The sequence below is a fragment of the Geotrypetes seraphini genome, chromosome 2, assembly GCF_902459505.1.
Source record: "Geotrypetes seraphini chromosome 2, aGeoSer1.1, whole genome shotgun sequence".
Taxonomy (NCBI): Eukaryota; Metazoa; Chordata; class Amphibia; order Gymnophiona; family Dermophiidae; genus Geotrypetes; species Geotrypetes seraphini.
The window spans coordinates 421266743-421289229 of NC_047085.1; the positions used below are offsets into that span (position 1 = coordinate 421266743).

At 36.8% G+C, this 22487-nt stretch overlaps 1 protein-coding gene across 2 annotated transcripts in view; it reads left to right on the forward strand.

The window, feature by feature from the left end:
• Nucleotides 1-20922, forward strand: part of LOC117354165 (1-aminocyclopropane-1-carboxylate synthase-like protein 1) — a 64804-nt gene extending 43882 nt beyond the window's left edge. For both annotated transcript variants that reach the window (XM_033931145.1, XM_033931146.1), the window contains exons 11-14: nt 2650-2791; nt 11378-11520; nt 15449-15602; nt 20386-20922. In XM_033931145.1, the coding sequence (XP_033787036.1) occupies nt 2650-2791; nt 11378-11520; nt 15449-15602; nt 20386-20573 (627 nt within the window). In that variant the 3' untranslated portion in view covers nt 20574-20922. The remainder of the gene's footprint in view (nt 1-2649; nt 2792-11377; nt 11521-15448; nt 15603-20385) is intronic.
• Nucleotides 20923-22487: the final 1565 nt, after the last annotated feature.

The window sequence follows — 22487 nt, forward strand, 5'->3', positions numbered from 1 at the left end:
CATATCATCAATGCTATCTTTTCTCGACTACCTTCCCCCCTCTCCATATCCGCAGTGGTCAGAGGCAGAGCCGGCCCGCAAATATTGAAATTTGCGAATAACTTTTGGGCCGGTTCTGACCCACCCCCGCCTCCCTCCTGCCTCCCGGACCTTACCTGGTGGTCTAGCGGTGACACGGGGCAGGAGCGATCTTCCTACACTCCTGCCCCGTGCAGAGCCGTCTTCGAAAATGGCTGCCGTGAGTTCCTTTTGTAGTCTCATTAGACCACGGGAACTCACAGTAGCTATTTTCGATGACAGCTCTGCACGGGGCAGGAGTATTTTAGCCCGTTACATTAACGGGTGCTAGAATATATGTCTGTTTGTCTTTCTTTCTGTGTCTCTCTCCCTCCCGCTGTCTGTCTTTCTTTCTCTCTGTCTCTCTCCCTGGCCCCCTTTGTCTGTCTGTCTTTCTGTCCCTTTGCCTTTCTTCTTTTCTTTCTGTCTCCCTTCCTCTCGCTGTCTGGCTTTCTTTCTATCTATCTGTCTCTCTCCCCCCCCCCACTTCCCTGTGCAGCAGCCACAGCAGCATTCCCTCCCCCTCCATGTCCCTGTGCAGCAGCATTCCCTCCCCCTTCATAACTTCCCTGTACAGCAGCATTTAGATCCCTCCCTTCCATGTGCAGCAGCCGCAGAAGCAGCGGCGTTTCCCTTACCCCCCCCTTCCCTTCCCTCGGTCTTGCCTGCTCCCTTAGTCCCTTGCCGCCCCCACCCTTACCTTCCCGCGGTCCGACAAATCTGCCGATTCCAGCATCGTGTGCAGCATGCTACACACGCTGCTTCAGGCCCTTTTACTGCCCTGATTTACTCTGACACGTCCCTGATGACATCATCAGAGACGCGGCAGAGCAAATCAGGGCAGTAAAAGGCCCCGAAGCAGTGTGTGTAGAGTGCTGCACACGCTGCTGGAATCAGCTGATTTGGAGTCGGGACCAGGGCATCCCTTCGCGGCTGGAGTGTTTTGGGTTTCCCTTCCCACGAGGTGTCGCCGCGGCTCCTCTCGATCCCGCCAGTGTTGGAAGCCTTCTCCAACGCTGGTGCGGCTTGTGAGAGGAGCCGACACGGAGAGCAGGGAGTCCAGTGCTGGCGTCCAGACCTACCGATCATGGAAGCATGCAGATAGGAGTGTGCATGCGTGAGGTAGGGTTTTATTATATAGGATATCCTGAAAACCTGACCTGCCTGTGGCTCTCGAGGACCGGAATTGCCTACTCCTGCCTTAGCCTGACGTCTGACCATCCCCACTTGTTTGAGTCTTTCTTTTATAACATTACAACCTGCTAAACCAGTGGTTCCCAACCCTATCCTGGAGGACCACCAAGCCAATCGAGTTTTTAAGCTAGCCCTAATGAATATGCATGAGATAGATTTACATATAATGGAAGTGACAGGCATACAAATCTTCTCCATGCATATTCATTAGGGCTAGCCTGAAAACACGATTGGCCTGGTGGGCCACCAGGACAGGATTGGGAACCACTGTGCTAAACTACCTGTAGTCTTGTACTTGAAGATTTAACAAAGACCATTCTAGATACCTTTTTTTAAATTTTGTCTGGAAGTGACAAAATGTAGAAATGTTTAGTCTCGGACACAGTAACCAATACATCTACTTCCCAAGATTGTTTGGATACCATGGGAAGATTTAAACACATTAAGATATAAGTGAATGAACGGGGCCAGGGGGGTTTCATATTGTAGGAAAGAACAAATTCTGGTGGATTAAGAATGAATTCAGGCCCACAGATCTTCCAAAATGACCCTGAATTTATAGATAAATGGAACAATATTAAATCGTTGCTCATTGGATCTTATGCTACTCATCGAAGTTCTGCATCAAAATCAATGGTGATTAGCATGGCACAATAGCTGCTGGTCATTTAGTTACAGTGATAGTTTTTGAGGAAGCTGGAATGAATCAGGGAAACTCCATAGAATATACAGTGGGGCCTTAGGCATCTGAGTCAATCAGGCCTTAGGCACCTCCCTCTGTATCCAGGTTATCTAGGGAGGAGCCTAAAGCCCTGATAGAGCTTTTTGACATGCATTAAGGAGCAAATAATGTGAGTTGGTGTCCTAATGCAGCTTGATCATTTTCACCCTTTAGTGAATAGGTTCTTCTGGCCTTCAAACTCTTTTGATTACAGGGAATCCTCCTAACACCCCCTTCACAGGTGAATTTTAGTAGGTGCCTGGTGGTAAATGCCTCTAAGCTTTTACTATGTCTGTTGTTCCCATCTTGAGTCTACCTGTCATTCAGCTTTCTTTTACATCACTCCCGCATTGTGGGTCTCTGTATTGAGCAGTCCTACCATAAATTTAGGACAGCGGTAAAGACCCACCTATTTTCTGTGGCTTTCCTGAGGGACTAGAACATTGTACTTCTTTTCTTTCTCTCTACACTACAACTCCCCCTTCTGTTTCTTTTTTTTTTTTTTAACCCATATGTCCTATCTGAAGTTGTGTTTTCCTTGATTTCCATTTTACTCTTAAATGTAATTGCTTTGATTTTTCCCAAGACACAGGAATTGCCCAAGGCGCTGCCTTGTAAATGTGCATGTTTAAGACCAGCATAATCGGAATTAATTTTTTTCTTTCTTTCTTTTCAAGGATTTTGCAATGGCTGGCATTCGTGTTGGTATATTATACACCAAGAATCAAGAAATCTTTAAAGCTGTTGGCCAGCTTGCTACATTTCATGGGTGCCCAGGACCGGTTCAATATGTTCTTAGTCAATTGCTTAGTGACAGAGGTTAGTAATTTTGGCCTGTGACTTTTAAAACCAATAGGAGGTTTAGTATAGCTTTAGTAACTTTGCAAAAATCAATTAAGGAGGGAGGGGTAAATTTTCCAAATTTTTATAGGTACCATCAAGCCTATATTCTACGTCAGGGTATGTATTGGATTCTCCCAGAACTTATAGATAATGCACCAGATTGGTTGTATTTGGAATGGCGCCTTATGTTTCCCCTAAATTTAGTTCACCTTCCAAGTATTAACATGCCTAGAAGATACAAAGAAAATAAAATATTAATGGATACTTGGAAAACGTTGAGATTTATTAGTAAATTAACACCTATCCCAATAAATAAATCAACTAATCAATCTCTATGGATAAACTCCAAGATCAAAATTGGCGGAGCTCAAATCCTTTGGAAGAACTGGATTATTGCAGGCATTAGATCTCTAGATGATGTTATTTCAGAAAATAAACTGCTGGATTTTTCACAATTGCAACATAGATTTGGTCTAAGTAAAACACAAAGCTTTAAATGGTTGCAATTGAAGCAGGCCATTCAGGTTGGGTTCCCTGAATGGAAAACATTGAATAATCAATATAGTTTAAAGTTCTTATGTTTTCAAGCAGACTTCCTAGGACATCAAGCCGCATTGTGGTATAAATTAATATCTGGATATTATTTACATGCGTGGCTTGGACACGCATGAAGGAGGTCGGTTAGCAGAAGAGCTCCATATAAAAAGTCCTTGAAAGAATAAAAAAGTCGCAAAAATTTGAAGAATTAAGATTAAATTTATGATAAAAATAAACTCGATGGCGTCAGGAAAGCAAAATAAAAACGACTTCGCAGTCTCTGGAAGCAGCAAGAGAGCAAAGCCCGAACAAGAGACAGGATCCAAAACCGCAGATCCAGAAGTAATGAAAGAACTTAAAGAAATCAAACAAATGCTTTCAATTCTCACAAAAAAAGTTACAGAATTAACAGATGATGTTTCAACATTAAATAAAAAGATGGATCTAATCGAATTAAAATCTAACGATTTAGAAGAAAGAATGATAACTGTTGAAGAAGAAATTTTAAACACAAAAACTGAAAAAAAGAAAATTGAAACACTTACTAAAGAACTGGAGGATTACTCGAATCGTGAGAGAAGAAGCAATGTTCGTCTGATAGGTTTACCGGAAGGAGCAGAAAAGGGGAATCCGGTGACCTTTATAGAAAACTTATTACCAAAACTACTTCCTCTACAAACTAAATATCCCATAGAGATTGAAAGAGCACATAGAGTGCCAACAAAGAGGTCAGAAAAGCATCAAGGACCGAGGCCACTGATATTTAAACTACTACGCCACCAACAGGTCATGGAAATTTTTCATCTTGCAAAACAGAATAAAGGTTTACAATATCAAGATGCCCGTATTCACTTTGTCCCGGATTTTGCAAAAAGCACAGCAATTAAAAGAAAGAAACTGCTGGATTTGAGACCACAACTACGTGAACTGGGAGCAAAATTTGGTCTTGTATACCCAGCAAATATGAAAGTAACCATAGCAAACAAAACTTTAACCTTTGATAATCCTGAAGAGCTACAAAAATATATACTAAACCAGGAAATGCCAATGTCATCTTAATTTTCTTTATTTTATTATAATGAATGTCAAGTTTGAATGTCTTATAATATAAACAGGTAGGGGAAATGATATGTATTAAGAAGAGCTAATATCACCTTGTATTTTTTGAAATTATTGATTGAATATAATAAGTATTTAGCAGATGAAAAACGGTATAGAATGTTTTTGACTCTGTTCAAAAAATTCCTACATTCTAGAATGGAATGATTCTTTAAATGATAAATTAACATATAAGTATACAAGATCTTAGATAAAAGTAATATAGTTTTTAAACAAGGAAGAATATAATATTTATTAGATAATAAATAAGAACTTGAATATAAAAACGAGATATAAGCCCTTAATTGGTTTTAGAAAGTTAATAAATAAATTAACTATTGATATTAATAATAACAGATGCTGTAATGAGCAGATCCTAAATACTATTATGTGATTGAATCATGGTCCAGAGCTTTCTTCCTATGGAATGTATGTAAGAATGAATGAAGATCTATGTATGTATATATAACCCACTTCTCAGAAGACAATACAGGAAGAATAAACCTATTAAAAATCCTTTCTCGGATTCAATGGAACTACAAATCCCAGAAGTCCTTGCAAAAGGAAATACATGTAAAGAATAACTCTTAAAACCGGATGAACTATGAACAAATATGAATAAATAAACTACTAGACTTGACAATAAAAGATAAAGGATTACATCGGATGAAAGATCACAAAATAAACTAAAATTAGATCGTCGCTGGAACCGGAACTTATTCGGAATTAACAAACTATTGAAAAGAAATGAATAATACTCTGGATATAAAAAATACGAAGAAGAAGAAAGGAAGAAAAAATAATATTTACTTGGATGAATAAAGATAATGGAATGACACATCTTTAACTTTGATATATCTTAAAAATGAAACTAGGAAGTATGTTATATGAATGAGGTATGACTCTGTATAATGAAGGAAGGAAGCTCTGGAACGGGAAAAAAAAAAAAAATCACATAGTACAAGTAGCACACATATGTGAAACATTGTTTATTTTCCAAAGAAATGAAACATCTCATTATATAATATATAAGTTTAAAAGAATTATAAGGATCTAGAATATATTCATAAACTTATATATTACTTAAAAATATTATAAAGAAATAGAATTAGAAAATATAAAGGTGATATATATGAATTTAAAAAAAAAAAAAAAATTTACAATATTTTTCATATTATCTCTGTTGAAAACTCATGTTTTAGAGACATCACTATTTGTGCTGTGTTCAAATAAAGATTTGTGGTTTTATTTAAAAAAAAAAAAAAAAAAATAAGATATACTAATAGTTATAAAATATGAAAATGATACAGAAAATAATAATTGAAAAGATTAAATTTAACATTGGGGGAAAAAAAAAGGCAAAATGTTTAAATATTATATGGATTGTTAATGTTATTTAGTAATATATGATATATTTGTGACTTATATCTGAATCTTAACAGGAAATGGACTTTTGTGGAGTGTTTTGATACCTGACCTAAGATGCGTGTTGCCAAGCATACACAGATAATATTGGGGGGGAAGGGAGGGGAGGGAGGGAAGAGGGGAAGAAAGAGAATGGGGAAAATATATTATTACAATGTGTGGATATCTGAAAATAATAATCATATGATTTCATGTCAAATTTTAATTACAAAAGTAAATGGATATTAAAATTTTTTCAATTAATGTCAATGGCTTAAATCATCCTATAAAAAGAAAAAAATTATTAGGTTTTCTCCATAAGCAAAACGCAGATATTTATTTCCTACAAGAGACACACCTTTCGGACACTGAATCTAGGAAGCTAACAGAAGGATGGATATCAAAATGTTTTTATTCACCGGCAATAGGGAAGAAAGCAGGGGTAGCGATAATAATAAATAAGAAATGCAAAGCTGATTTTAAATTAATAAATTCTGACTCTTCAGGAAGATGGATACATATTAAAATGGATCTGGGAAATACAACCCTGGATTTATTTAATCTTTATGCTCCTAATTCGAACCAAATGGAGTTTTTTAATCAAATTCAACAGATATTACTACCACTGGCTACTTCTAACTTAGTAGTAGCTGGAGATTTCAATGCTGTAATGGATCCAATTGTGGACAAGAAACCAAGTAAAATCATAAAATCTTTAGGATTAGATAATTTAATACAATCTTGTAATTTAATAGATATATGGCGTATCCTTCATTTTAATGATCGGGAATATTCTTTTTGTTCTCAGGTCCATAAATCTTTTTCAAGAATTGATTATATTTTTGTAACTAATAACATAGCGCAGCGTGTATCAAAAGCAGTTATAGATCCTATTATAATTTCAGATCATGCTGGTGTGTGGATTAACCTTAAGAATTATAATATTGATCAATTTAATTCAATATGGAGATTTAATAATGATTTATTAGCAGATTCGAAATTCTTAGAAGATCTTAAAGTAAAAATGCAAGAATTCTTTCAACTTAATTCTTCAGATGACATTAATATAGAAATTTTATGGGATGCTTTTAAAGCAACAATGAGAGGAAATATTATTTCTTATTCAGCTTTTATTAAAAAACAACTTAAAAAACAATATGAAGATATGGAAAAACAAATTAAATTATTAGAAAATAAATTAATTAAAAAATGGGAAAACAATACATTACAAGAGTTGTTAAAAGTAAAAGTTAAATATAATGAGATTTCTTCTCAATATGTGAGAAAAGACATTTTCAATAAACAAGTACAATATTATGGCAATTCAAATAAAGCGGGAAAATTATTAGCAAATTTTCTTAAAGCAAAGAAAAGAAAATCTAAGATTATTGCAATAAAAGATATACAAGGTAACACACATACCAGCACAAAAGATATTATAACACAATTTCTTGATTTTTATAAAGAATTATACACTTCTAATTCTTATAAAAATAAAGAACAAGAAGGATTAACATTCTTAAATTCCTTTCTTGGACCTAATATTCCGGATCATATAAAAGGAAGTTTAGAAGATCCTATATCTTTAAAAGAAATAGAAACAGCATTGAAGTTTCTTAGAGTTGGATCCGCTCCAGGTGGAGATGGGTATACTGTTGAATTTTATAAATCATTTCAAAATATCATTTTACCACATCTGTTAAATTTATATCAATATCAAATAAAGAATGAAAATATTTCAGGTACTATGGCAGAATCGATAATTATAGTCTTACCAAAACCAAACAAAGATCCTACTCTGGTTTCAAATTACAGGCCAATTTCGTTATTAAATGTGGATAATAAATTAATGGCTAAAGTATTAGCACTTAGATTGGCAAAAGCTCTTCCTTTCATTATAGATGTACATCAAACAGGATTTATTGCTAAAAGACATTCATCAAATAATACTAGACTAGCATTCCACTCATTAAATTTAGCAAAAAATATAAATGATCCAGCTTTTCTAATATCTTTAGATGCAGAAAAAGCTTTTGATAGAGTGGAATGGAATTTTATGTATCAAGCTTTACAATGGTTTGGTATAGGCTCCGGTTTTATTAAAATGATCCAGACATTGTATAGCTCTCCTGGTGCAAGATTATATATTAATAATAATTTATCAACTAGATTTAATTTGCATAGGGGAGTTAGACAAGGATGCCCTTTGTCTCCATTACTTTTTGATATTGTCTTAGAACCTTTATTAATTGCAATAAATAAGACTAAGGAGATAAAGGGAATCACGTTTTCCAACTGGGAATTTAAACTTTCTGCATATGCAGATGATATTTTATTATATTTAAGAGAACCGGATACTACTATTCCATGTATACTTAATTTATTAGAGAAATTCGGCACTTTTTCTGGATATAAAATTAATTGGAGCAAATCTGAAGTCCTCCCAATTAATGTTCATTGTACGAAAGGACTATTTGACCCATATTCATTTATTTGGAAAGAAGATGGAATAAAATACTTAGGAATTATGATCAAAAATACAATAGAAGACACAGTCAAAGAGAATGAAAAACTTTTATTGAAAAAAATAACAAATGTGTGAGCAATGGAATCCATTACATCTTTCTTGGTGGGGAAGAATTCAAACAATTAAAATGATGGTATTGCCTGTGGTTTGTTATCAAATGAGTATGATACCAATATTTTTTCAGGGGTCATTTTATAAAAAACTTAACAATATTCTTACAAAATTTGTTTGGTTTGGGAAAAGACCAAGAATCGCTTTAGTATCATTACAAAGACCAATTGTGGAAGGGGAGGTAAATTTTCCAAATTTTTATAGGTATCATCAAGCCTATATTTTAAGACAGGGTATGTATTGGATCCTCCCAGATCTCATGGAAAATGTACCAGATTGGCTGTATTTAGAATGGCAGCTCCTGTTCCCTTTATATCCAGAACATCTAATTACCATAACAATGCCTAGGAGATATAAAGATAACAGAATCTTTTTAGATACTTGGAAAACATTGAGATACATAAGTAACCTATCACCAGAACCAATAGCTAAATCTCTAAATCAATCAATATGGGTAAACTCCAGGATCAGAATTGGCGGATTTAAAATCGTCTGGAAACAATGGATAAATGCAGGAATAAGAACATTGAATGATGTCATATCAGAAGGTTCCTTGCTTAGTTTTTCACAATTGCAAAATAAATTTGGACTAAATAAAACACAATATTTTAAATGGATGCAATTGAAGCAAGCCATTCAGGTAGGGTTCCCTGAATGGAAAGATCTTAATACCCAATATAGTTTGCAAGTTTTATGTTTCCAGGCGGATTTCTTGGGACACCAAGCCGCAAAATGGTATAAATTAATATATGGATTTCTAAATTAAAAAAAGAAAACTGGACTTAGGGATATTTGGAGCATTGAGATTGGACAGACAATTTCTGCATCTCAATGGCCAAGATTCTGGTCCTGGAGATTAAGATTAACAAAGTCAGCATCTATGAGTCAAACATGGATATTTTTATTACATAGAGTGTTATGGACCCCGACGCGCTTGCAAAAAATAGATAATACTAGATCTAATAGATGCTGGCATTGTAAAATAGAAGTAGGGACATTAGATCATTTAATTTTTTTTTGTCCTTGCATAAAAGCCTATTGGAATTTAATTTGGCCCCAAATTAACATATTACTAGAAAATCATATTGGTCTCTCATATGATACCATATTATTTGGTACTGCAATGAGAACACAAAGTCCAATATCAGCAAACAATAACAAATTGCTTTTAATATTGACAGGAGTTGCCATGCAGCAAATCACACAAAATTGGAAGGATTATACCAAGCTAAATTATACATTCTGGTGGAACTCGGTGTGTCACATATACAAAATGGAGAAAATATTAGCATTACAACAAGGAAATATAAAAAATTTTAAGAAAATATGGGATCCATTGACAAAATATTCTAAAGATCAGATATCTTAACACATTGATAATAATAATATAGGGTTAGGGAGGGAAATATAGAAATTAATATGAGGAAAAATGAAAAAACAAATAACAGGGGAAAGGGATTCAATATATATGATATGATATTGTACATACAACTATAATTATTATAAACTAAATATTATGCTATTTATTTATTGTAAGAATGAAAATTTTATAAATAAAAATTTAAAAAAAAAAAAAATATCTGGATATTTGAATAAAAAACCAAAAAATATTCTAAGAGATATTTGGAGCATTGAGATTAAGCATCAAATTAATGCATCTCAATGGCCACTAATTTGGTCTTGGAGAATGAGATGTACAGTGTCAGCATCTATGAGACAAACTTGGTTCTTTCTATTACACAGAGCTTTTTGGACCCCTACACGTTTACAAAAATTAGATAGTTCTAAGTCCAATAAATGCTGGCACTGTAATCTGGAACCAGGGACGTTAGATCACTTACTGTATCATTGTCCCTACATTAAAAGTTTTTGGAATACAATTTGGCCACAAATTAATAAATTGATGGAAAATTATATAGCAATATCTTATGATACAGTGTTATTTGGAATGATGATGAGAAAAAAAAGTCAAATTTCACCAGAAAATAACAAGCTTTTATTAATTATGACAGGGGTTGCCATTCAACATATAACCAACAATTGGAAAAATTATAATAACCTAAATTATACATTTTGGTGGAATACAATATGTCATATATTCAAAATGGAAAGAGCAATAGCAATACAAAGAGGGACATATACTAAATTTATAAAAATATGGGGGCCATTGACAAAATATTGTAATGAATAAATAATTAGATTTTTCTTCTTCTTTTCTTCTTTTCAATATCTTTTATGAGACACACATAGAGGGGGGATAGTGAAAATAATTTTTACATAATATGATTTAATATAATATATAATATGTAATATATGATAGAAAAGTAATAGAAGGGTGGGGGGTGGGAGAGGGGATAAAAATATATTTAAAATATGATGTATTAGATATAAAAGTGATATTGTGTATTCATCAATTGTATTTTAATATTTTGTACACTTTATGTAAAACTTGAAAATAAAAAATAATAAGGAAAAAAAAATAAAAATAAAATAAAACCAATAGGAGGAAATTTTTTTTCACTCAGAGAATAGTTAAGCTTTGGAATGCGTTGCCAGAGGATGGGGTAAGAGTGGATAGCGTAGCTGGTTTTAACAAAGGTTTGGACAAGTTCCTGGAGGAAAAGTCCATCTGTTATTGAGCAAGACATGGTGGAAGCCACTGCTTGCCCTCTTATCAGTAGCATGAAATGTTGCTACTCCTTAGGTTTTGGCCAGGTACTGGTGACCTGGCTTAGCCACCATAAGAACAGACTACTGGTCTTGATGGACCATGGGTCTGACCCAGTAAAGCTATGTTCTTATGTTTTCTATTTTTATATAATATAAACAATGGATTAAAAGATCTAATTAACTCTGTGTGTGTGGGGGGGTGTTTCTCCCTGCAGACTGGCTGGACAACGAATATTTTCCTACCAACAAACTGAGACTGCACGAAGCCCACAGCCTGCTTGTTGGTGGACTAGCAGAGATTGGCATCCCTGTTCTCAGGAGTTTTGGGGGTTTATTTGTATGGGCAGACTTCAGAAAAGTAAGTGTGCTGTATATTGAGAAATACATGCATGTCTCCAGACAGTAACCAGTTGAGAAAAGTTTCAGTATACAGTACAGGTGCTAATTGACCAAAAGTTGACTCTCTCCATAAAAACCTTAAACTGTGTGTTTTTGTGAACTATATAGCAAGCTTCAGAGTCTTATGAAGGCTCCAAGACACTTGTAGCAACTACTATAAAGTAAGACTTGACACAATAAAAGCGTAGAAGGCTGCAGATGAAACAGCAAGGTAGTCACGTTCACAGGGAAGCAACTTTATTTCAAGACCTGACAAGGCCCGTGTTTCTGCGAATGCCTGCGTTAGGGGTCTACAAGTCCCCAACATATGAAACACACTTCCAAAGATCTTCTATCAAAGATACATAAAATAACAAATAGCTGATTGCAGCTTCCCATAATTGCACAACAAGTCAAATTGCATTGAGCTATTATTATTTTCTTTAAGTGTGTTTCATATGTTGAGGACTTGTAGACTCCCTAACGCAAGCATTTGCTAAAACACGAGCCGTGTCAGGTCTTGAAATAAAGTTGCTTCCCTGTGAACATGACTCTGCCGCCTTGTTCCATCTGTGGTGCTGTGGACTTTTGGGTTACCATTTTTCCCTTTGTTTTACTCAGTACAGTAAGGTTCATCGTTCAGGCAAATTTTCTGTCAATAAGTGCAAATTAAGCTGTTCTGCTGCAATTATATGAAGTCCATATTAGTTTTCAGTCCTAGCCCACCTTTTGTTATATTTAGGTGTGGTTATGAGTCCATCTCTTGATAGACACCAGTGATTGGTTCTCTTGTTTAATTTATTTATGTAAAATATTTAAAACATATTTTCCACAATTCTAATCTGTTTTTAAGGCAAGCTCCCCTGTGGCTAGATTGTATATTAATAATAATCTCTCAGAGAGTTTTAGTTTGCAGAGGGGGGTTAGACAAGGATGTCCCTTGTCTCCTTTGCTTTTTGATATTGTATTAGAACCCTTGTTATTAGCTATTCAACAGGCGAAGGAGATACAGGGTATTCCTTATTCAGATCGGGAATATAAGGTCTCTGCTTATGCAGATGATATACTGCTTCATTTGAGAAATCCTGAAACAACCATGCCATGCTTACTTGACTTAATAGAAAAATTTGGAAAGTTTTCAGGATACAAGATAAATTGGAGTAAATCAGAAGGTCTTCCACTTAATGTTCATTGTACAAAAGGTTTATTTTGAAACATTCCCCTTTTTATGGAAAGAAGATGGAATAAAATATTTAGACATTTGGATAAAAAACACACTGGAAGACACAATGAAAGTGAATGAAAAACTTTTATTACAGAAGGTGACAGAAATGTGTGAGCAATGGAATCCTTTACATCTGTCTTGGTGGGGGAGAGTGCAAACGATTAAAATGATGATTTTGCCTGTGGTTTGTTACTAAATGGGTATGATACCAGTTTTTTTTCAGGGGTCTTTTTACAAAAAGTTAAACAATATTCTTACAAAATTTATTTGGCTGGGTAAAATTGCTAGAATTGCTTTAATGTCTTTACAAAAGTCAATTACAGAGGGTGGGGTAAATTTTCCCAATTTTTATAGGTATCATCAATCCTATATTTTGCGCCAGGGTATGTATTGAGTCCTCTCAGAACTCATTGAAAATGTCCCGGATTGGTTATGGTTGGAATGGCGACTCATGTTTCCTCTGAGATTGTGCCATGTTCTCAGTATCAAAATGTCTAGATTATATAAAGAAAACAGAATATTAGTGGATACATGGAAAACCTTAAGATATATCAATAATTTAACACCTATTCCAATATATAAATCTACAAATCGAACTATATGGCTAAACTCCCAAGATTCAAATTGGCGGATTTAAGCTCATCTGGAAGCATTGGATGATAGCAGGAATACATATTTTAGATGATGTTATATCTAATGGTAAGCTGCTTAAATTTTCACAGTTGCAACACAAATTTGGACTTAATAAATCGCAAAGTTTTAGATGGTTGCTATTGAAGCAGGCTATTCAGGCGGGGTTCCCTAAATGGAAATCTTTAAATAATCATTACAGTTAGGTCATCTTTGTGCAGTCAGGTACTAACCACTGGAGCAGGCTGGCTTCAAAAGTGACCATTTCTAGATGTATTCATAAGGCCATTTCTTCAGATTATATCGGCAGTTGAAAGCAACCTCTAGCAAACGTAAAGGCCCATTCCACTTGGAGCATAGCTTCTTCCTAGGTGGAATCCAGAGCAGTTTCCCCTGAGGAAATTTGTAGAGTGGCCACATCGTCTTCCCTTCATACTTCATGAAGTTTTATAGGGTGGATGTAGCAGCTAAATTGGATACTGTGTTCAGATCTTCAGGACTTTCAGCAGGCTCATCTGTCCTGCCCTAGATTCTGGGGGACTGCTTTAATATGTCCCACAGGTTCCAGAATGATGTGCCTATTTCACTAGAAGGGAAGATTAGGTACTTACCTTGATAATCTTTCTATTAAATAGGCACATCATTCTGGAAACTCATCTTGTCAGATGTTCATTAGCCTGCTTGCTGTCGCAGACGTGTGTATTACTGGATGACTTATTTCTTTCCCCTGTCCAGCACTGTCAAGGAACAGGGGAAACCACTATTATTTTGAAGTACTCAGGTAGGTGGCCTGTTTGTTCCACCTCATAGTATGGTTAAATGTTTCATGATTATTTTGTGTTACATATTGTGATATGAGCAGACTTGTTTCTTGGGGAGTCTCTCTATATTCCTCCCTATTATATTTCTTCTCTAGGGCTGACCAGCACAGAGAGGGACAGAACAAGTCCCTGTTCATTGAGGCACCTTTGTGCTTTTTTCACAGTATTGTCTTCTCTAGGGCTGACCATCTGCTTTGATATGAGCTTGGGATTTACAGGGCAGCCTACAGTGAGGGGAGGCAGAGCAGAAAAGTATAAATAATGCTCTCTATGCAGGATCTTGCGATCAGAGAGTGACCACCCACAGGTTCCAGAATGATGTGCCAATTTACTAGAAAGAAGATTATTAAGGTAAGTACCTAATCTTCCCTACTGAATCAGATAGATAAAATGATATTTTTAATCCCTTTCCAACAGTGGCTAATCCAGCTTCCAAATACCTGACAAGATTCAAAAAATAGATCATTCCTTGTAAATTATATCCAAGGATAAGATGCAGCTTTCCCAAGTCTACCTGGCTAATAATGTTTTTTTAAGTTGTGTAAAACTTCAGATACATCTAATCAAATTTTGTATGTTTCTACAGACCCCTTAACAATTCAAAGCTGACACAACCAAGATGCAGTTATAAACATATCTTCTTTTGTCCCCGTCCCTGCGAGTTTTGTCATTGTCACCGCCCTATTCCTATAAGCTTAGCCTTATCCGCATGAACCTTGAATACTTATGATTTTAAAGTGTTGAGACTTGCAAAGATGAAGATGGAACTTGCAGGGATGGGGCAAGGGACAGGAAAAGATCTTGCAAACCCTTTTAATTGAATCATTACTTTTTAAAAGACCCAAATAGCTGATTTAACTCATTAGGCCCCTTGTAAGTCAGGTGACGATAATTCATTTAAAGCATCCTATGTTTCTAGTGACGCATGAACTTTTTTACACAACTGTAAATTGACTGATAAGATGTGAGGAAAACAAATTCCACAGTGTGATTGTGTATTGTTGTAATCTTAAAAGAGCTGCCTGTTAGTTTCATGACGTGTTTTCTAGTTTTAGTACTCTGAAAAGAAAAAACGGCTCTTCTGTGTTTTCATCACTACATACTGATGGATTTTTTTTGCACTCAACTTTGCTGATCTCCAAGATATCCAGATAAATCTTATAAATAAAGCTACCATTATGATTACAGATTTGTGATATTTCAGGCAATAATTTATTTTTCCCTCCTTTTAGTTTCTAACATCCCTGACAGTTGAGGCTGAACTGGCATTGTGGTGGAAGCTGATTAAAGAGAAACTCTACATTAGCCCTGGGAGTGCTTTCTATTGTTATGAGCCAGGGTGGTTTAGATTGGTCTTCTCGGATTCCAGAGACAAGATAAAGTTGTGTATGTACATCTTAAATATTCACAATAATGAACAAAAATGTATGGCCTCAAATAGTGTGTCAAAACCCTGATGGAGTCTAGATGCACCCACAAATAAAAGCAAGGTGACTTCCCTCATGGGTTCTTTTTAAACAAGCTGTGATTTTGATGTCATTTAAAATGTAAATATTTCTTTTTTTTTTTTTTTCCTTCTTTATTCATTTTCAAATTTGACAATAAGTGCACAAAATAATATATTTCAACAAGTTATTACACAATAGCACTTTGATATCTACTACATAAAAATCTAGTGATACGTTTACCCCCCTACCTCCCAACCTTCATCATATTTTCAATCAGAATATACACATATTATAGAATATATTATAACATATTATGTAAAATTGTACCCAACACCCTCCCCCCTTTGATGTGCCAAAAGAAGAAAAAGAAAAGAAGAAGTGATGACTATTCACTACAATATTTTGTCAATGGCCCCCATATTTTTATAAATTTAGTATATGTCCCTCTTTGTATTGCTATTGCTCGTTCCATTTTAAATATATGACATAATGTATTCCACCAAAATGTATAACTAAGGTTACTGTGATTCTTCCATTATTGGTTATGTGTTGGATGGTAACCCCTGTCATAACTAATAAAAGCTTGTTGTTTTCTGATGATATTTGACTTTTTTTTCCTCATCATCATGCCAAATAACACTGTATCATAAGAGAGTGCCACATGATTTTCCATTAATGCATTTACTTGAGACCAAATTGAATTCCAAAATTTCTTAATATAGGGACAATAATAAAGTAGATGATCAAGTGTCCCAGTTCCAGATTACAGTGCCAGTATCTATTGGACTTAGAACTGTTTAATTTTTGTAAACGATTGGATTTAGCTTTTACCTTTAGTGGAAATGTGACTCTGCTGATGTCCTTCACCGTAATTTTGAAGATTTTTTAGATATATATTCCATTACATTCTATTTATATTCCACCAAAGCCCTTACGAGCTCATGGTGGATACCAATATACAGTGGAACCTTGGTTTACGAGCATAATTTGTTCCAGAAGTATGCTCGTAAACCAAATTGCTCGTATATCAAAGCGAGTTTCCCCATAGGAAGTTAGGGAAACTCGCTTTGATCCGTTCCACCTCGAAGCTACCGGCGCTGCTCCATTCTGGTGCTTTGATCCGTTCCACCTCGAAGCTATCCCCCCTCCCCCCCGAGGCTACCGGCGCTGCTCCATTTCCCCCCCTCTTAAGGCCACCGATGCTGCTCCATACTCCCCTCCCGCGATCTGGCATCCCCCTCTGCGAACTGGCATCCATCCCCCCCCCCCCTCCCGAGCACCAAACCGAAATCCCTTACCCCGATTAGGCACCGGCACCAGCACCAACGCATAGGACATGCCGCATGCTCAAAACTTTCTGATCTCGCTCTCTCCGAAATTCTCAGATTTAGAATCTCGGAGAGAGCGAGATCAGAAGGCTTTGAGCATGCGCAAATGCTCAAAGCCCAGCCCAGTCCAGCCCAGCGCAGGCAACAGGGAGGATCTCCTTTGACGCCCAGCCTAGAAGAGGGAGGATCTTCGGGCACCGGCATGTCCTATGCATTGGTGCTGGTGCCGGTGTCCAATTGGGTAAAGGATTTCGTTTTGGTGCTCAGGGGGATGCAGAATCGTGGAGGGGGGATGCCGGATCGCTGGGGGGGATGCCGGATCGCTGGGGATGGCGCTCGTAAATCGAGTCAAACTTGGTTTCCGAGGCACCGATTTTGTGAATGTTTTGCTCGTCGCAAAACACTCGCAAACTAGTGCACTTGTAAACCGAGGTTTGACTGTATTTCTATTACTAGGAACAAACCCAGTTGAACCTAAAACAATGACAAATATTCAAAAAGAACATTAATAATAATAACTTTATTTCTTCTATATCGCCATAATCTTACGACTTCTAGGCGGTTCACAGTTTAGAGAGCTGGACAGTCAGCGAATTACAGAATACAAATGGCGAGGATGATACAGTACAATCGGTGAATTACAGATTACAATTAGTAAAATACAATACGATACAAAACAATTAGTACAGTACATGTATTTCTCAAGGTATCAGCATGGAGTTAATCGTTTAGAACTGGTAACTGATTAGGAGATAAATCTGTTGAATAGTGCTGTCTTAATTTTTTTCCGAAATGCGACATAGGTCAGCCTAGCTCTTTTGAGGTAATTGCCTAGCCAGGTCTGCTGTTTGCTAGCTTGAGACTTTAAAGTTCTGTCCATAAAGGACCTGTATTTGCAATCAGTGATCCTTGGGTAGGCAAAAAGATTGGACTTTCTGGTTGTCCTATTGGGAATGTGTAGCTCGAAATGTGGTAAGAGATAGGTAGAGGCCATTCCCCACACCAGTTTAAAGCATAAGCAAGAGAACTTGAAAATTATTCGCGCCTCTATTGGTAACCAGTGTAGTAGTTTATAGTAGGGGCTAACGTGCTCGCTTTTCTTTAGTCCGAATATTAAGCGGACGGCCGTGTTCTGCACTATTCTTAATTTTTTTAAATAGTTTTTTTAGGCATACCCACATAGATGATGTTGCACTAGTCCAATGTGGAAAGGACCAATGACTGAACCAGAAGTCGAAAAGCTAGAGGGTCGAAATATTTTTTAATGGTCTTCAATTTCCATAGTGCATAAAAGCACTTTTTTGCCACCAGGTTTGTGTGTTCGATCATGGTCAGGTGGGTGTCTAATGTGACTCCTAGTATTTTTATGGTTTTTGTTATTGGGTAATCGTGACCATTTAGGTGTAAAGATATTCTGGTAATTTTATCCTTTGGGCTTGCCAGGAAAATTTTTGTCTTTTCTGTGTTTAATTTCAATTTAAAATTGATTGTCCAATGTTCAGTTTCAGTCATGATATGGGTAATGTGTTCTAAAGTTTTGTTGGTAACGTTATTCAGCGGAATTAAAATAGGGATATCAGCATATATGTAGTATTTTAGGTTTAACTTTTGTAATAGATGACTTAAAGATGAAATGTAGATATTAAATAAGGTGATGATGATGATGATAAATTTCAAGATAAATAATTTTTTAAACAAGAATATATGCCATACTAGAGAATGACACGAGGACAAATGTGTCCTCATCCCTACAGGAACTTAATGTCCCTATCCCTGCCTCTGTCCCATTCCTGTAAGCTCAGTCTTAACCACACAAACCTCAAACACTTATGATTTTAAAGTGCTTGAGGCTTGTGCAGATTAGGACAGAGTTTGCAGGAATGGGGCAGGGACAGGCAAAGAACTCGTGGGACGGGATGGGAAAATGAGTTCCTGCGGGGACAGGGAAAAAATTATCCCCGTGTCATTCTCTATGCCATACCTTTTGGAAAATCTACTCTTAACTATTGCTACAGCCAAAGACAGGGTCATGTGAAAGGATTTTACTAGGATGGAGAGGGTGATAACATAAGTACAGCTGTATGGGGTGAGAAGTCTATGAAGAACCATTCTACAGGGGGTGGACATTTATAAACAGTGGCCTTTGTATCTGTTAAGTTATAGGAGAACTACATTTTCAACAGAATACAATTTTTAAACTAAAACTTAGGCTTATATACCACATCTTCTCTATAAAAATAGAGCTTGGCATGCTTTACAGAAATTAAAAAGAATAAATACAATAGGAATTATGGATAATATAGAAGGAATAATTGGAGAAAGCCCAGATCACGCAACTGGACAGGAAAATTATTCCAAAGCTCAGTAATTTTGAAAAGAAGAGGCTTCCCTATTGACAGGAATTCCCTGCTTGTCTTGATGTAGACCAGGGATGTTCAACCTCGGCCCTCGCTAGGTCAGGCTTTCAGGAGTCAGATATCATTGTGTAATAATAAACTTTTAATGATTATGACTGGAATTGCCATCCAACATATTACTAATAATTGGAAAGATCATAGTAAACTTAATTTTAATTTTTGGTGGAACTCAGTTTGTCACATATATAGAATGGAAAGATCATTAGCGGTACAGAATGGAAAATATAAAAATTTTATTAAAATATGGGAGCCATTAACATCTTTTTGTCATGATTGAATGCCATTTTTCTATTAGTTATACACCATTTAGTAGGGGGTGGGGGGAGGGTTTCAAGTATATGATCTTATAATGATTAAGGGGCTTTGAGGGAAGGTGGGGAGAGGGTTACATTTGTACTTATAAGTTATAATGATAAGATGTTCAAGTGCTCAAATTAATTGTGTTTATTATGAATTTTTGTACACTTGAAGAAAATTTAAAAATGAATAAAGAATTTAAAAAAAAAAAAAAGGATTTCCCAAATGAATATGTATGAAATCTATTTGCATACAATGGAAGCAGTGCATGCAAATTAATTAGAGAGATCCTGAAAACCCAACTGCATTGTGTCCCTCGAGGACCGGTGTTGGACAGCCCTGCTCTAACCCTTTCCTGTGCCCTGAACTCTGTAACTTGTAGATATTTCTCCTAGGACTCAGCTGCTCTCTTATTCCCATCAGGGGCAGTAAGAAAAATATTCTGGATGGGTCATTTGGCCTTCAACTGCCTTCATGTTTCAATATCCCAAATATTTAATTTAGCATACATTCTCCTAATTGTGTACAACAGTGTGCTTTTAGTACTGCACACCAGGGCAAGAAAATAGTCTGAGAAGAGCTTGTTGGTTGGTCTTTACATTTCAGCAGATAATAGTTGGGAATAAAGGCTTGCATTCATGTATTTCAAGTGCAAAAATGCCTTTTTTTCTTCCTGCAGGCCTTCAGCGACTACAGAAAGTACTGGAAAAAGAGAGTTGTGAGCTGCTTCAGAATAACATGCCCACTGCATTCAGTGAACTGCCATTATCCAGTCCAGAATGTGAACTTGTGGGCAGTGATGCAGAATCACCTCATAGTGAAGTCACAGAAACATGTTTACTGTCAGAGAAGATTGTCGTATATTGACACATTTGTGTCTTAAAGTTGGGACTATATCTAATTTATTATTCAGACTATCCATAGTGGATATGCATGAAATATATTTGCATGCACTATCTTAATTATATGCAAATACTTTCATGCATATTTAAGGATGTAACAGGCCAATTTGTGACCCTCCGTTTAACAGCCAAGAGTCAGTATATTTTGTTTACCAAAAAAATTATGCATCTTACAACTGATCTGTGTGTTGACTGTTAAGTTGTAGCTTTGGTTCAGTTTGTAGAATCCCTTATGTTTTATATTTAATAAGTATAGTTCTCTTGTGTATACATGTATTTGACTTTTTTAAAATAAAATATGTGGATTTATATCATTGTATGCTCTTATTTTGGTTCAGTGTTTTCTAAGTGTTATCAATACCACTACCTAGAAATGCTGATGACCCAGGGCCCAAATCAAGGGTAGCAGATGCCTTGGGCAAATCTTCAACTATGTGTCCCCTTCATCTCTAATCTCCCTTCTTCCTCCTTATGATCCCCTCCCCACCAGTTTGCTAGCATCAGCCAATATTCCATTCCCCTCTATACTCCTTGCCTCAAGGCCTATCATTTCATCTCCCCTTCTCCCTTCCCTGCTTTTGGGCCACTGCTATCCTCCTTACCTTCTCCTATACTGGCCCTGATTTAAAGGACTGAGCGCTATGCACTATGTGGGCCCTAGAAGTACAGGCCTATGCTGAAATGCTGGTTGTATTATCCTCCTCTGACCAGAATAAAGCAGTACTTCAACATGGGCCTGTGTTTACTTGGTCACATAACACTCAATTCTCTAACTCGGGGCCGATGAAGGAAGTGGGTGGTTGGGAGCTGTGGAAGCAGCAGGTCTGGCTGGAGGAAGGCTCTTGCATATGACAAGAGCCATGCTGCAGCTATACCACTTCAGTTCAATTTAAAATATTTTTTTTTCATAAAATGCAAGTGATAAAGAAGGGGTTTGGCTACATAAGGGAATCCAGAGGTTGAGCAATAAGGATAAGGGATGCACTGACAGAAATGAACAGAAGCATGACAGACTTATACAGTCAAACCTCGGTTTACGAGTGCACCGGTTTGCGAGTGTTTTGCAAGACGAGCAAAACATTTGCAAAATCGGTGCCTCGGAAAGAGTTTGACTCGATTTACGAGCGCCACCCCTCACGATCCGGCATCCCCCCCCCCCCCCAAGCACTGAAACGACATCCCTTACCCCGATTGGGCACCAGCACCAATGCACAGGACATTCTAAATCTGAGAATCTCGGAGAGAGCAAGACCAGAAGGCTTTGAGCATGCACAAATGCTCAAAGCCCAGCCCAGCACAGGCAAGAGGGAGGACCTCCGACGCACTGCCCAGCCTAGCACAGAAAAGGGAGGATATTTAGGCACCGACACGTCCTGTGCCTTGGTGCTGGTGCCGAGGGATGTCGTTTCGGTGCTTGGGAGGGGGGGGGAATGTAGGATCATGGGGGAGCTGAGTCACGTGAGCGGGGGGATGCCGGATCGCAGAGAGGGGGATATGGAGCAGCATTGGTGGCCTCAAGGGGGGGGAATGGAGCAGTGCCGGTAGCCTCGGGGGGGGGGGGGGGAGGAAGAGGAGGTGGAACGGATCAACGCAAGTTTCCCTTCCTATGGGGAAACTTGCTTTGATATACGAGCAATTTGGTTTACGAGCATACTTCTGGAACGAATTATGCTCATAAACCAAGGTTCCACTGTAGTTTAGTAAGACTGACGAGAGAGAGAGAGAGATGTATGCAATTGAATATGAAATCCAAAAACCATTAATTTTTTTAAAAAAATTTTCTTGGTTGTGTTAAAAGCCCTTCTAATGGAAAGTGTTTATTTGCACCTCTTCCTTACCTGTCTTAAGTTTCTGCTGACAACTTTCAAAACTTCAGAAG